This window comes from Saccopteryx bilineata, chromosome 3 (genome assembly GCF_036850765.1).
Source record: "Saccopteryx bilineata isolate mSacBil1 chromosome 3, mSacBil1_pri_phased_curated, whole genome shotgun sequence".
NCBI classification, from domain to species: Eukaryota; Metazoa; Chordata; class Mammalia; order Chiroptera; family Emballonuridae; genus Saccopteryx; species Saccopteryx bilineata.
This window is the reverse complement of record NC_089492.1, coordinates 76,661,401-76,674,283: the sequence shown is the minus strand read 5'-3', so window position 1 is coordinate 76,674,283 and position 12,883 is coordinate 76,661,401. Positions and strand designations below refer to the sequence as shown.

General features: G+C 51.9%; 1 protein-coding gene across 2 annotated transcripts in view; it reads left to right on the top strand.

Moving 5' to 3' along the window:
* The first annotated feature begins 1,589 nt into the window (after nucleotides 1-1,589).
* The window catches only part of ZNF704 (zinc finger protein 704), a 149,129-nt gene continuing 137,835 nt past the window's right edge, over nucleotides 1,590-12,883 (top strand). For both annotated transcript variants that reach the window (XM_066266380.1, XM_066266379.1), the window contains exon 1: nucleotides 1,590-2,457. In XM_066266380.1, the coding sequence (XP_066122477.1) occupies nucleotides 2,035-2,457 (423 nt within the window). In that variant the 5' untranslated portion in view covers nucleotides 1,590-2,034. The remainder of the gene's footprint in view (nucleotides 2,458-12,883) is intronic.

Here is a 12,883-nt window from a genome sequence, read left to right as displayed (position 1 = left end):
TTTCACCATTAGATAGGGACTGCTATTATCCTTATTTAACAGACAAGGAAGCTGAAACACAGAGAAAGGATGAGTAAGTACATAGAGCTGGTAAGTTCCTGAGCCAGGATGGGGATTCAGGCATTCCCCTACCTGTCTCAGTCCACCACCACACGAGCCAAGCCCTGGCCCTGATCTTTATTTATCCTTCTGCTCAGAGGAAGACCCTGCTGCCCATCTCTGCAGTCATCTCCCCAAATTCCTTGCAGTTGGGATGAAACCACTCAGTGGCCCTTTCCATTCTTTGCAAACATAGGTCCGATTAGTTCACCTCTTGGCTGGCCCCTGCTCAACCTTCTAGCTCCCTGAAGTTTTAACTGGAATACTTACAAGTGAAGAGTTCAACCAGAAAAATGCCATGATCTGAAGGGTCTGGGGAAAATGGGTCTGGTGCTGGTATGTGGAAGGGGCCGGAGGAGGGTATGTGGTTGAGGAAGGGGGTGGGGGAGAGCTGTTGGAAAGTTTAGCCATGAACACTGCAGGACGTTTGGGAATGGAGGGGAAGGGATGGATTCCAGAGTCATTCCAGGGAGAACAGTGGATCCTATGGGTGGACAACTGCCTCTGGGGATACTGGAGAGAAGGCAGTTAAAATGATCCCATCTTGGGCCCAAATAGCCATCATGAGAGTGTCATGACCTAAACAGGTCTACCAGGGAGCTCACCTAATTCAAGGAGAATAAGAAGTTCATTTTAGAATTCTTGTAATCATCCCCACTCAACAGTTGAAAAGACACCATAAATGAGTATTTAACGAGCTCCTTCAAGCATCCCACAGAGCCTGTGATGTAAAATCTCCAACAGCCACTAAGCAAGGGTGCTGGGAGCAGGGCCTTCTTCCTGGCGCTGCTTCCCAGAGTACTGGGCGAGTTAGATGCACCCAGCCCTCATCCACAGAGGTGGAATTTGGCATAGGATGTAAGTGTGAAGAGCACAGCTTGCCAAATAGCCTAACCCCAAACAGTGGCAAGTGACCTTTCTGTGTCACACCTAAAAATCCTCAGAAAGTGACAGTGCAAACCAGTTATGTGCTTGGTTTCCAGACTTGATCTCACTTCATACTAAAAGAAACTTTTTAAATAACAAACTCAAGGACTCTTGAATGGGCCTTCCTGTTTCTTTCTCCAAAGGAGGAGCTGAAAGTGCCAGCAGCCTACACAAGGTGTGTGTGTGTGTGGGGGGGGGGGGTGCTTCTTGGCAGGTAGCTGCGGTATGCAGGCACCCTAGGTGACAATGCAGGAATAAAAGCTCAAAGTCAGGGCTTCACCTGGGCCCAGACTGCTGGCCAGGCAGGGCCCGGAGGGGTACGCTCAGAGGCAGACAGGGCATGCAATGCCAGGGAAGAATCCAGATGTCTGATGACTCATTTTAGGGACTGGCCCCCAATCTCGGATGGGACCATCTTCCCCGATGTCACAGAAGCACAGGGGCGGACGCCACGCACAGCAGAGATCATTCCCACGAACTTGCGGGGGCAAATCTCTTGCTTCAGAGTCTGACTTTGGACCGAGAACCTGAGTGAAGTGAGGTGCGCGGTCCTCCGTCCACAGGGAGTCGCCGGCTACAGCAGAGGAGGCGGCCCGTGTCGGCCCGGCCGCTCGGAAGCCCCGGATCTGGAGACCGCGGGCCGCGGAGACGTCCAGTCCGGGTTTTGCCGGCTCGGGGCCGAGGGCTCCGAGGCGGGTGGCGGGCGCGCGGCAGTAGCAGCGCCCACAGCTCCGCCTGAGCGGCCGCGCTAGGCCCAGAGGCGCGGGCCCGGCCGCCGGCCGCATGGGGCGCAGCGCGGCCCGCGGCTCCGGAGCGGCGGCAGCGGCATTGGAGGTGGCGGCGCGCGACTCGCTCACACCCACTGCTTTCCCGCCGTAGTCTCGCTGCAGCCCGCAAGCCCGCAGCCTGCAGCCGGCCACAGCGTGCCCAGCAGCCGCGGGAGGAGCCACCGCAAGGAGCGGAGCCGAGCAGAGCCGAGCGCAGCGGAGGGGCAGCTCCGTGGCAGGCATGCAGGCGCGCCGCCTGGCCAAGCGCTCCAGCCTGGGCGGCCGCCGCGGCGGCCCCGCGCTGCACCCGCCCGGCCCGGCGCCCGAGAGCGGGAGGCCTCCGCTGCCGCCGCCACCGCCCCGGAACGCGGGGACCGGGGCCGCTCGGGCCGCCGGGGCCGCCGCGTCGCCTGTGCTGCTGCTGCTCGGCGAGGAGGACGAGGAAGAGGAGGGTGCAAGCCGGCGGCGGCGGGGGCTTGGGCGGGTGCTGGAGAAGCCCCGAGGGGGTGCGGAGGAGGACGAGGACGACGACGAGGACGAGGACGAGGAGGGGGTCATTGAAGTGGTGGACGGCGACGATGACGACGAGGATGGCGAGGAGCGCTTCCTGCCCCTTGGCCCTGGCCGCGCGGTCCCCAGGGGCCCGGCCCGGGGCGCGTTGAAGGTGTGTGTGGGGCACGAGCTGGACACGCAGGGAAGGGAATATGGGGCTGGGGAGGGGACCGGAGGCTGGAAGGGACAGCCCGAGGAAGGGACTGGGCCCGGGAGGAGACGGCCCGGGGAGGGGACAGGGGGCCGGGGAGGGGATAGGGGGCTGGGAAGGGGACAGGATTCTGGGGAGGAGACAGGCTGGGGAGGGGTCAGGGGGCCGGAGGGGAGGGTCCAGGGAGGGGACAGGGGTCCGGGAGGGGACGGCCCGGGGAGGGGACAGGGTTCAGGGAGGGGTGTGTGAAGCACGCGGGCTGCTCAAGGGCCGGTTTTGCTCATCCTGATCTCGGCGTCGTTGAGCGCGGCCGCTGCCCCTTCCTCGAAGGCTGGTCTCGTGCGGGTGCGGGTGCCACTTGTCTCCCTGAGGTCGGGAACTTGGAGCTGGGACGAGGTACGCATGGGTTTGCGCCGGGTGGGAACAGGCGAGGCGGGAGGAGTGGGATATTATTCTTCCCGAGGAAGCGGGAGTGTCCCCTTGTCCTGGATTTGAGGGCTAGTCTGGCTCACTGCTACCAGCAGGCAGCTTGTTTGTCCATCTGAGCCCCTCTCCACCCAAGAACAATTATCGAGTGTCGGTCGCAGGCTCTAGGAGGGAACCGACTGGTGAGCCCAGCGCAGTCACAGCAAGCCCGCGGTTTCTGCACGCATTTCGCTGGCAATGTTGGCACTGCCCCTTGCGCTCCCCTGTTTCAACTAGACATTGTTTAGCATTTTGCCTTTTTTCCTTGCTCAGAATTACAAACGAGAAAGAGAGAGAGAGAAAAGAGGAATTTGGGGAAACTGGGGTGGAGTGGGGGATCTGGCATTGAAAATGAATTCGAGTTTTATCTGAGGATCTGAGGATTCCAGCGAAGTCCCTGTGCCCTGGAGCACCAAGATCCTTCGGTTTGTGTATCTTCAGGAGATAAGGGGTTTATTATTACACAACTGACTGGCTGGGCTTCCAGGCATGCGATTGGCCAAGGCAAACCATGCCAAGGTTCATGCACAGTGTGTGTTGCTAAGAAGTTTTGAGGGCAGCAAGTGGTAAGGAGGAAGGGAGGGTGTGATTTTTCTCAACAGTGGATCTCAGCGTCAACTGCATGAGTGCTTACCTGAGTTATCAGAAGATACCGGTATATTAGGAAGGAAAAATACATAAGCAAGTGAGTTTAATAGATAGAAAGTTGTTTTTTTGCAAGGACCAGCATAAAAGTCAGCTCCTCAAAGCAGGAAATTGTAGTTCCAAAGGAACCTTAAATGCCAGCATTTTGGAACAGCCTCGGAACAGGCATGGTCACAGATTTCTTTCCTAAACCACCCTGGGAGTCTCTGCTCTGGAAATGAGACATTTTCAGCAAGTAGTCCTTTGGGAAGATCATTTTGACAGTTGCTTGTTGGAATCCAGACCATGAGCATACTCATTACCATGACCTGTTAAAAGCCTGCATCGGATGGCTATAGGACTTAGCTGGGTTTGGAATTAAGTCATATGGCATCAGTGACATTGAGGTACAGGAGTAGTGACTTGGAAGATATGCCTTGTTGTTTGAACAGTGCTTGCATGATTTGTGATGGAAAAATTAATTATAATTTATGCTTTGTGATCCCAGCAAACCCAACATAGTGGAGGAGGGGGATCAAATCTACAAAAACAGGTCCTGGGCCCTGGCTGATTGGCTCAGCGGTAGAGCGTTGGCCTGGCGTGCGGGGGACCCAGGTTGGATTCCCAGCCAGGGCACATGGGAGAAGCGCCCATTTGCTTCTCCACCCCCCCCTCCTTCCTCTCTGCCTCTCTCTTCCCCTCCCGCAGCCAAGGCTCCATTGGAGCAAAGATGGCCCTGGCGCTGGGGATGGCTCCTTGGCCTCTGCCCCGGGTGCTAGAGTGACTCTGGTCACGGCAGAGCGACGCCCCGGAGGGGCAGAGCATCGCCCCCTGGTGGGCAGAGCGTTGCCCCTGGTGGGCGTGCCGGGTGGATCCCGGTCGGGCACATGCGGGAGTCTGTCTGTCTCTCCCCGTTTCCAGCTTCGGAAAAAAAAAAACAAAAACAAAAAAAACAGGCCCTGGCCGGTTGGCTCAGTTGTGGAGCGTCGGCCTGGCATGCAGGAGTTCCGGATTCGAGTCCCGGCCAGGGCACACAGGAGAGGCGCCCATCTGCTTCTCCACTCCTCCCCCTCTCCTTCCTCTCTGTCTCTCTCTTCCCCTCCCGCAGCAGAGGCTCCATTGGAGCAAAGATGGCCCGGGCACTGAGGATGGCTCTGTGGTCTCTGCCTCAGGTGCTATTGTAGAATGGCTCTGGATGCAACAGAGTGACGCCCCAGAGGGGCAGAGCATCGCCCCCTGGTGGGCATGCCAGGTGGATCCCGGTCGGGCTCATGCGGGAGTCTGTCTGACTGCCTCCCCGTTTCCAGCTTCGGAAAAAAAAAAATGCAAAAAAAAAAAAAAAAATCTACAAAAACAGAATACCTACAGTGTGATAATTTACGCTATCAAAAAGGATTTCTTGCGTTGCCTGACACATTTCTGTTACACTCTTTCTTTCAACATAGGTTTTATTTTATGAGGATTTGGTTTTTCCCACAGCTTTTCAGAAATGTCTATATTGAGTAGTTTGCGGTATAATTTGTGTAAGTTTTTTACTGCTCTTTTAGTCATTGCGGTGGAAGAGATTTTCTGATGGAACGTAACAGGACTTTTTATTATAAATGCATATAACAATGTCAATATCGTGTATATGTGTGTGTGTATACACTTATGCATTCACTTATTCAAGTATTTATTGAGCACCTGTGATGTGCCAGGTGGTATTCATTTATTTATTTATTTATTTATTTATTTATTTATTTATTTTTACAGAGACAGAAAGAGAGAGTCAGAGTGAGGGACAGACAGACAGGAACGGAGAGATGAGAAGCGTCAATCATTAGTTTTTCGTTGCGCATTGTGACACCTTAGTTGTTCATTGATTGCTTTCTCATATGTACCTTGACCGCGGGCCTTCAGCAGACTGAGCAACCCCTTGCTTGAGCCAGCGACCTTGGGTCCAAGCTGGTGAATTTTTGCTTAAACCAGATGAGCCCGTGCTCAAACTGGCGACCTCGAGGTCTTGAACCTGGGTCTTCCGCATCCCATTCCGATGCTCTATCCACTGCGCCACCACCTGGTCAGGCTGTGCCAGGTGGTATTCTAGAAGTAAGCACCTTCATATACTCACATCTGGTAAGAGGAGTCACAGTAACAGTCAATGGACAGGTGAATAAACACGGGTGCTTGAGAAGTGATATACAGAGAGAGGGAAATAGTGGGACATTGGAGTCCTGGAGGAAGAGAATGCTGCTATGGGGAAGACCTCTTTGAGGAGGGATGTCCCTATACAGCTTGAGAAGGTCTTTCAGGAAGGAGTAACAATTAAAAAAATCTTGATGTGGGAATGAGGAAGAGATGAGTGTGATGGAACTTGGTGGGTTGGAGATATGCTAGGGACACACAGGTCGGGGCCAGCAACACAGAGCCTGGCAGTCCTTTTGAAAGTAGAGTATGAAAACTTGGGAACATTTTAAGCAGTAAAGGACTATAAGGTGGCTTAGGTTTTTTTTTTGGTTTGGTTGGTTTTTTGTGTGTTTTTTTTTTTTTGTATTTTTCTGAAGCTGGAAACGGGGAGAGACAGTCAGACAGACTCCCGCATGCGCCCGACCGGGATCCACCCAGCACGCCCACCAGGGGCGACGCTCTGCCCACCAGGGGGCGATGCTCTGCCCCTCCGGGGCGTCACTCTGCCGGGACCAAAGCCACTCTAGCGCCTGGGGCAGAGGCCAAGGAGCCATCCCCAGTGCCCGGGCCATCTTTGCTCCAATGGAGCCTTGGCTGTGGGAGGGGAAGAGAGAGACAGAGAGGAAGGAGGGAGGGGGTAGAGAAGCAAATGGGCGCTTCTCCTATGTGCCCTGGCCGGGAATCGAACCCGGGTCCCCCGCACGCCAGGCCGATGCTCTACCGCTGAGCCAACCGGCCAGGGCCAGGCTTGGGGTTTTGAAAGGCCATGACATTTGGAGGAGCGTGCATAGCAGGGAGCAGCAGGAGGCCAGCTGGGTGGCTGTCATCCAAATGAGAGGTGAGGGCCATGTGCTCTAGGTTGACAGGAGGGAGTCAGGATCTATTGTGACAGTTGAGCCTCGCGAACTTGCTGATTGATGTGAGGGGGTGGACGGAGGAAAAAGAATCCAAGGTGAGGCCCCATGTGAAAGTTGGTTAAATGAGCCATTTGTTGTAATTGGGAAAACTGGGTGAACAATAGATTTGGGATATGAAAAAGAATGCCACTTTGGACATTTTGCATCTGAGATGATAGTTAGACATCCAGGTGCAAACTGCAGTTTGGCAGATGGCCATGGGATGTGAAGCCGAGGGGACAGGCCAGGGCTGGAGAGAAACATTTGGGAGTCACCAGCATGTGAATGTCATTGGAAGCTGAGACATGAGGAGTGAGTGAGAGAGGCCAGGACAGGGAAGCCCGGGCCGGACCCTGGGGCTCGGCACCACTCGGGCAGCAGGTGTGGGTGTGGGGAGAGAAGGCAGCGACCACCACCAACAGAACCGCAAACAGCAGAAAACTGGAAAATGCGAAGGCCAGGCAGCCAGGAGAAGAAATAGTTCTGAAAATGGGGCACCTGGAATGGAACCGAATAATACCGCTGGGATACTGAATAAGATAGAGGCATCTATCTTTCTTCAGATTCGCTATTGTGGGACTTGTTGGTATCCCTGGCAAAAGAAAGTGAAGCCAGTGGTGTGACCCGTGTGGGCTGAGCAGTGAGTGAATTGAGGTGAGGACATAGTAAGGCGTATGGAAAACTCTTTTACAAGTTTTGTGGGAAAGGAGAGCAGAGAGAAGGGGAGCATCTGGAGGGAATATGATCTAGACTGTTTTTGACAGGATCCAGTAGACTCTGGTGCATGATGGGAATATCTGGTAGAAGGCAAGCATCTTTGTTTTCTATTGTAAGGTAACGAAGTACCACAAACTTTTTGACTGACAGCAGTTGTCAGGGTGTCTGTGGGTTAGGAATCCGGGTTCAACTTCAATGGGTCTGTGCTAGGTCTCACTGCAGTCCAGGTGTCGAGTTGCCTGTGTTCTCATCAGGAGGCTGGACTAGGGCGGGGAGTACCTTCTGAGCTCACTCGGGTTTCAGAAGAGTTCACTTCCTTGTATCTGTAGGTCTGAGGGTCCCAACTTCTTGCTGGCTGTTACCTGGAAGCTGCCTTCAGCTCCTAGAGACCCTCTTCCTACTCCGCAGTGCTCTGTCACATGGACTTCCTGGACACGGCCTCTTACTGCATCTAGCCAGCAGGGAGAATCTTACCACCCCTCTGCTAGTGAACTAGGGTCTCATATAATGCACTATAAGCACAGGAGCAGTAAACCTATCATCTTTGCTATTGGTTAGAAGTGAGCCCTGGGTTCCAGCCACATATAGGGGGAGGTGATACTCGAGGGCATGAACACCAGGATCATTGGGGGTCACCTTAGGGAGGATCTAGAGATGCAGAGAGAAGAGAGATCATTTCAGGATGACAGTCCTTGGAAAAGACATAGGGGAGGGGATCTGGACCACAAGGACAGGGGTTGCTTCCCCTTTGATGGAAGCACGAGCCCTTTGCCCACTGAGTTAGAGTGAAGGTGGAGACAGAGTGCAGGTCTGGGCAGGTATAGATAGCATGAGGGTCAGATGAAGTGGTACTGGTCTGATGGCCTCTGATTTCCCCACACAGTGGGAGGGAACGTTGCTGAGAATGACAGAGATTTGAAGTGGAGCTGAAGGCACAACATAGTGTTGAGGGCATTAGGGAGGCACACAGAGTAGCCAGACTCAAGCAAGGACCCATCTGGTGCTTATGGTTCCAGAAATATGGTTTCCCAACTTCCTTCCATCAGCCAGTGCATAGAGTAATGACAATAAAGAGAATTCTAGTTATTGAGAGCCCATGGTGGTCCGTACAAGTCTAAGTGTACAGTCTCCTTTAGGTTTGATTATATACCCATGAGCCATCCAGCATTGTTAGCATGATCCTCTGTTTACAGATGCGATAAGCAGTCCACTTACAGATAGACAGGGTCTGAGTGGCAGAGCCAGGGCTTGAGCCCTGGGAAGTCTAACTCCACAGCTAGCACCCTTGTGCCTTATGCGATGCTGCCTCTTGTAGACAAAGCAGACAGCTGGGTTCAGCAGGGGTGGGGTTTAGCCAGATGGGTGAACAGTGGAAAGAAAGAGGGGAACATATTGAGGGGAGTTGGCCCGGCTGTGACTGTAACCATAGACTTGGGATCTAAGAAAAGTGAGGCCAGGAGTGGGTGAGGGGTGGTGAATGGACCATGAACAGTGAATCAGAAGAAACAAGACTAAACCAGTAAAATCAATAAAAGAGTGGAAATGAAACGCAAGACACGTTGGGTTCCAAAATAACGTTATTGCAGATGAATGTTTGCTGACTACTTAGGAGCCAGGAACCGAACTGAATGGCTTACAGGCAGGAGGATCTCATGAGACAGTCTGACTTGGGAACCAGGGTGGCCCCCTTCTCCAACTGAGGAAGCTGACCTAGAAATGAAACATCACAACTGCAACAGTGTGGTCACAGGTAGCAGCCTTGCTCATGTCCACAGACTGGACTTTTACTCACTGGACTGTCTCTATATTTATTTGGGGTTTATGTGCCTGTTTAATTCCAGGAGGATCCAGGATTGCTAAGGAAACAGGAGTAAATGCTAGTAAGGATCTGAGATGCATAGCTGGGTTACTGTAATGGACACAAATATAGGCTTTAAATGAGACAAGAAGAGACCATCGCATGGTATGGTTTTCAGTTTCTGACCAAAGACAGCTTACACATTTATTTTCAGTGGTGCAATCCTACACCCTAACCCCCTCCCCCCAAGGAAAACTGACTACCCTCCTGGGCCCTTATGTTAAGAAATAGTAAGTAGCAGCATAAACAGTATCTTTAACCAGAATTAAAGAAAAAAAAAAAGGCACAAAGACAATGTCAAATGGAGAAAAGCTTCTATAATACCTTGTTAGTCAGTGAAGGCCACATGGTATGGGTCTGAGATAATGAGGCCCAGGACTCCCTGCAATGCTGTGGATTAGTTCAGGGACCAGAACCAGTGAATCTCTGAAGGGATTGAAAATTTACTAGGATAACACGTTTAGGAAAAAACCTCTACATGCAGGACGGCTAGGCATTCTATCCAGAGTTCCTCTGCTGAAAAACTGGGAAGAAAGGCTTTTAAATGAGATACTAGATGTCAGAGCTCTCACTTTCCATGCTCAGTAAATATTAACGGGACGGAATCCGTGGAGGGATGGCGAACACGGCTATTAGACTATCTCTTGAATATCAGATGACTGTAAGAAGCTTTTGGCAAGGGCTGTGCAGCAAACACTGAATTCCAATTTGCTAACAAGTATGTGTCTTGCAAATGGTCTGTGTTGGCTGCAGCAAAAGGCACGTGCTTAAGATACCAGACAAAGTTGCCATTCACTGCTGAACTAGAAGAGAAACAGACATTATCTGGCAACCCAATACCCTCACTGGAGATGATGAAGGTGAAGTGTCGTGTCCAGCTGTGGCTGGGGGCGGGACAGGTGAGGCCAGGATTAGTGCCCTGGTCTGCCAGCCCCAAGTTAGCACCCTCTTGGGTTAGTTCCCTGGGTCTGGCTGGAATGATTTTACTTCACTCTCTTAGATTTGTGGAAAGAAAAAAGTCACAATTTTCTCAAGTGATCTGCCATTCATTGCCAATCAACTTCTCTTTTTGGAAAGTTCTTCCTTAGTCCTGTACCGCAGGTAGAAGCAGTGCACCTGTGTCTGCAGTCAGATGGGTGCCAGGCCCCCCACCCTGTGTGGTTTCCACAGGGCATGTGCATTCAGTAGGTGATCACCGTGGGAAACAGGCTCCATCTCCTTGTGAAGGGGGTGCCCAGCAGCCCTGTGTGGTGCCTCCGGTGAAGTAGACTGGAGACGTGACATACCCTCAGCCCTTACTTAGGGCCTTCCCTCCTTCACCTAGATTTTACTGCTCATTGACCTTAGAGTCCGCTATCCATCACATGAGCGTTAGAGAAAAGAGGAGAGAAAGTGGAAAGAAGCCCTTTCCGGTGTTCGCTTCCTCCGCCTCCCAGTGAGATGGAGCCAGAGAGAGCTATAGCCATGCACGTGCTTGACTTCTCCAATTGCCCAGCCTATTCCTTAATACTCCCGTAGCAGCCAGAGTGCTGGGTCCTCCACTTGGAGAGTGGCTGGCGGCCCAGAAGGAGAGCCTTTCCCTCCCCACTGTGCTGTGAGGTATCAGAGCATAAGATCTGCATGGAAAAAACGAGCCGTGTCAGTGACTTGAAATGATGTCTGTTCAAGTCAATGAATTCCTGCCACGTTGTCTAGAAGGAGACTCAGAGCCCCCCTTTCTTTTAGCCCTAAGATCAGATCTGCCGAGAGACCTTTTGAGGCTCCCATAATTTGAGATGTGATTGTGATGTAGACACTATGACAAGTGTAGTCAAACAACTTGTATGAAGAAGAGGTATGGTTTGGCCAGGAGGTTACTTCCTAAATGGCTAGTCAAGGATGAGATTAGATCACTGAACTTGGCAAACAGTGGCCCACCCACTGGATGGGAGGGGCCATCCTATAGAACTGAGATTTGTCGAGCGGAATCAGTGATCCAACCCTCGCTGAAGACACCGTTTTGAAAACTCCAGAGTGACAGTTTATATGTGGAGCCAAGAGGCTCGACTCTGGAGTCTTGAAGAAAAGACTGTCATTCTAGGGTAAGAACTTTGCAGTAACATATAAGGGGGTTTCATGCATCTTGCAGAACCCCAGGGAACCTTGAGGTGACAAGAATGACAAGGGCCCTACCCGCATGTTGCTCCAGAATGCGCTGTCCCCATGACACACGTGCTCTCCTCATGTTCTTGTCATAATGGAAGGTTACGCAGAAGTAAAATCTCCCTGAGTTCGGACTAATTGGGCATGGCTAGTCAGAATCAGTGAATGTCAAAAATGCACTGATGTTCTAAACGGAATCCAGTTTTTTAAAAGGCTGTGTGCCCTGAAATATTGTGTAAAAAAACCCTGCAAACAGGATAATTTTGGTTCATTACTGTGATCTTTGTCATAGGCTCTTTAGTAAGAGGGAGAGGACAGGGCTTCCCCCAACCAGCTGTTCCCTCTGGGCAGATCGTGGAGTGATGTAACAGTCTTGGGTTGGAGTGCTGCCTTCTCCACTTGCTAGCTGTGTGGCCTTATCGAGTTACTTAACATCTCTATGCTTTGGTCTTCTCAAATACAGTTGTGATGACATTGTTCTCTCACAGTCTATTGTTACTGAATACAGCCCAGAGACCTGCATCAAGACATGCATGGCAATGCATTTCCTTTGTGGTTTCAGAAAGGAAGCTTTAGTGAAATTTTGTTGGAGGACCTGAAATCCCACAGTAACTTTGACCGCCCCCCACCTCCTCCTCGGTCCAGGACAGCCAGGTAGTTCAGAGAGCTGCTTCCTGGGGTGACTTTGCGCAGCTGACCTCCATGGTGTACTGTTGTGTGTGGCGAGCTAGAAGCTTCCCCTTTGGCTCAGGAAGCTGTGTGTCACTTATCTCTTCGTGTGAGGAGGACAGAGACCTTCTGTCTCTGAGGGTCACCAGGCTGTTCAGATTGGCACCTTTTATACTGAAGAGAACCTGGCTGCCATTCAGAGGGCCGGGCACAGGCTGGCCACACACATTGACGTGTGTTGCAGAAAGCTGCCCTGGCCACACAATGACGTCACCTTCCACCTCTGCCTGGCACGTGGCTGAAATGGAGATGTGAGTCTGCCTCTCCCTTCCCCCTCCACTGTGGTGCAGGGACCAGCTGTACTTGTGTTTGGTGAAGAAGTCATTTTTTGTTCTTTGGATGTATGGGAATGCCTAGCGCCAAGTTACTGTAAACTCCGGGACCTGCTTGCTTATGCCATTGGAGGGACAACAGAAGGGTAAGATAAAGATTCTGTAGCTGCCTGGCCTGTGGTGGCACAGAGGATAGAGCATTGACCTAGAACCCTGAGGTCGCTGGTTCGAGCAGGCAACCCTGGGCTTGCCTGCTCAGGGCACATGTGGGAGTTGATGCTTCCTGCTTCTCCCCCACTTCTCTCTCTCTCCCTCTCTCCCCTTTCTAAAATGAATAAATAAAAACTTTAAAAATAAAATAAATAAAAGGACTCTGTGGCTAAACAACTTGGGAAAATTCTAGCTTGGAACAGAGAGACAGATGTTTTACAGTTTGAAAATATTTCAATATAGACTAATTGGAAGAGTAAGTACATCACCCATGTACCTGCAAAAAAGTCACTGATCATGGACATCAA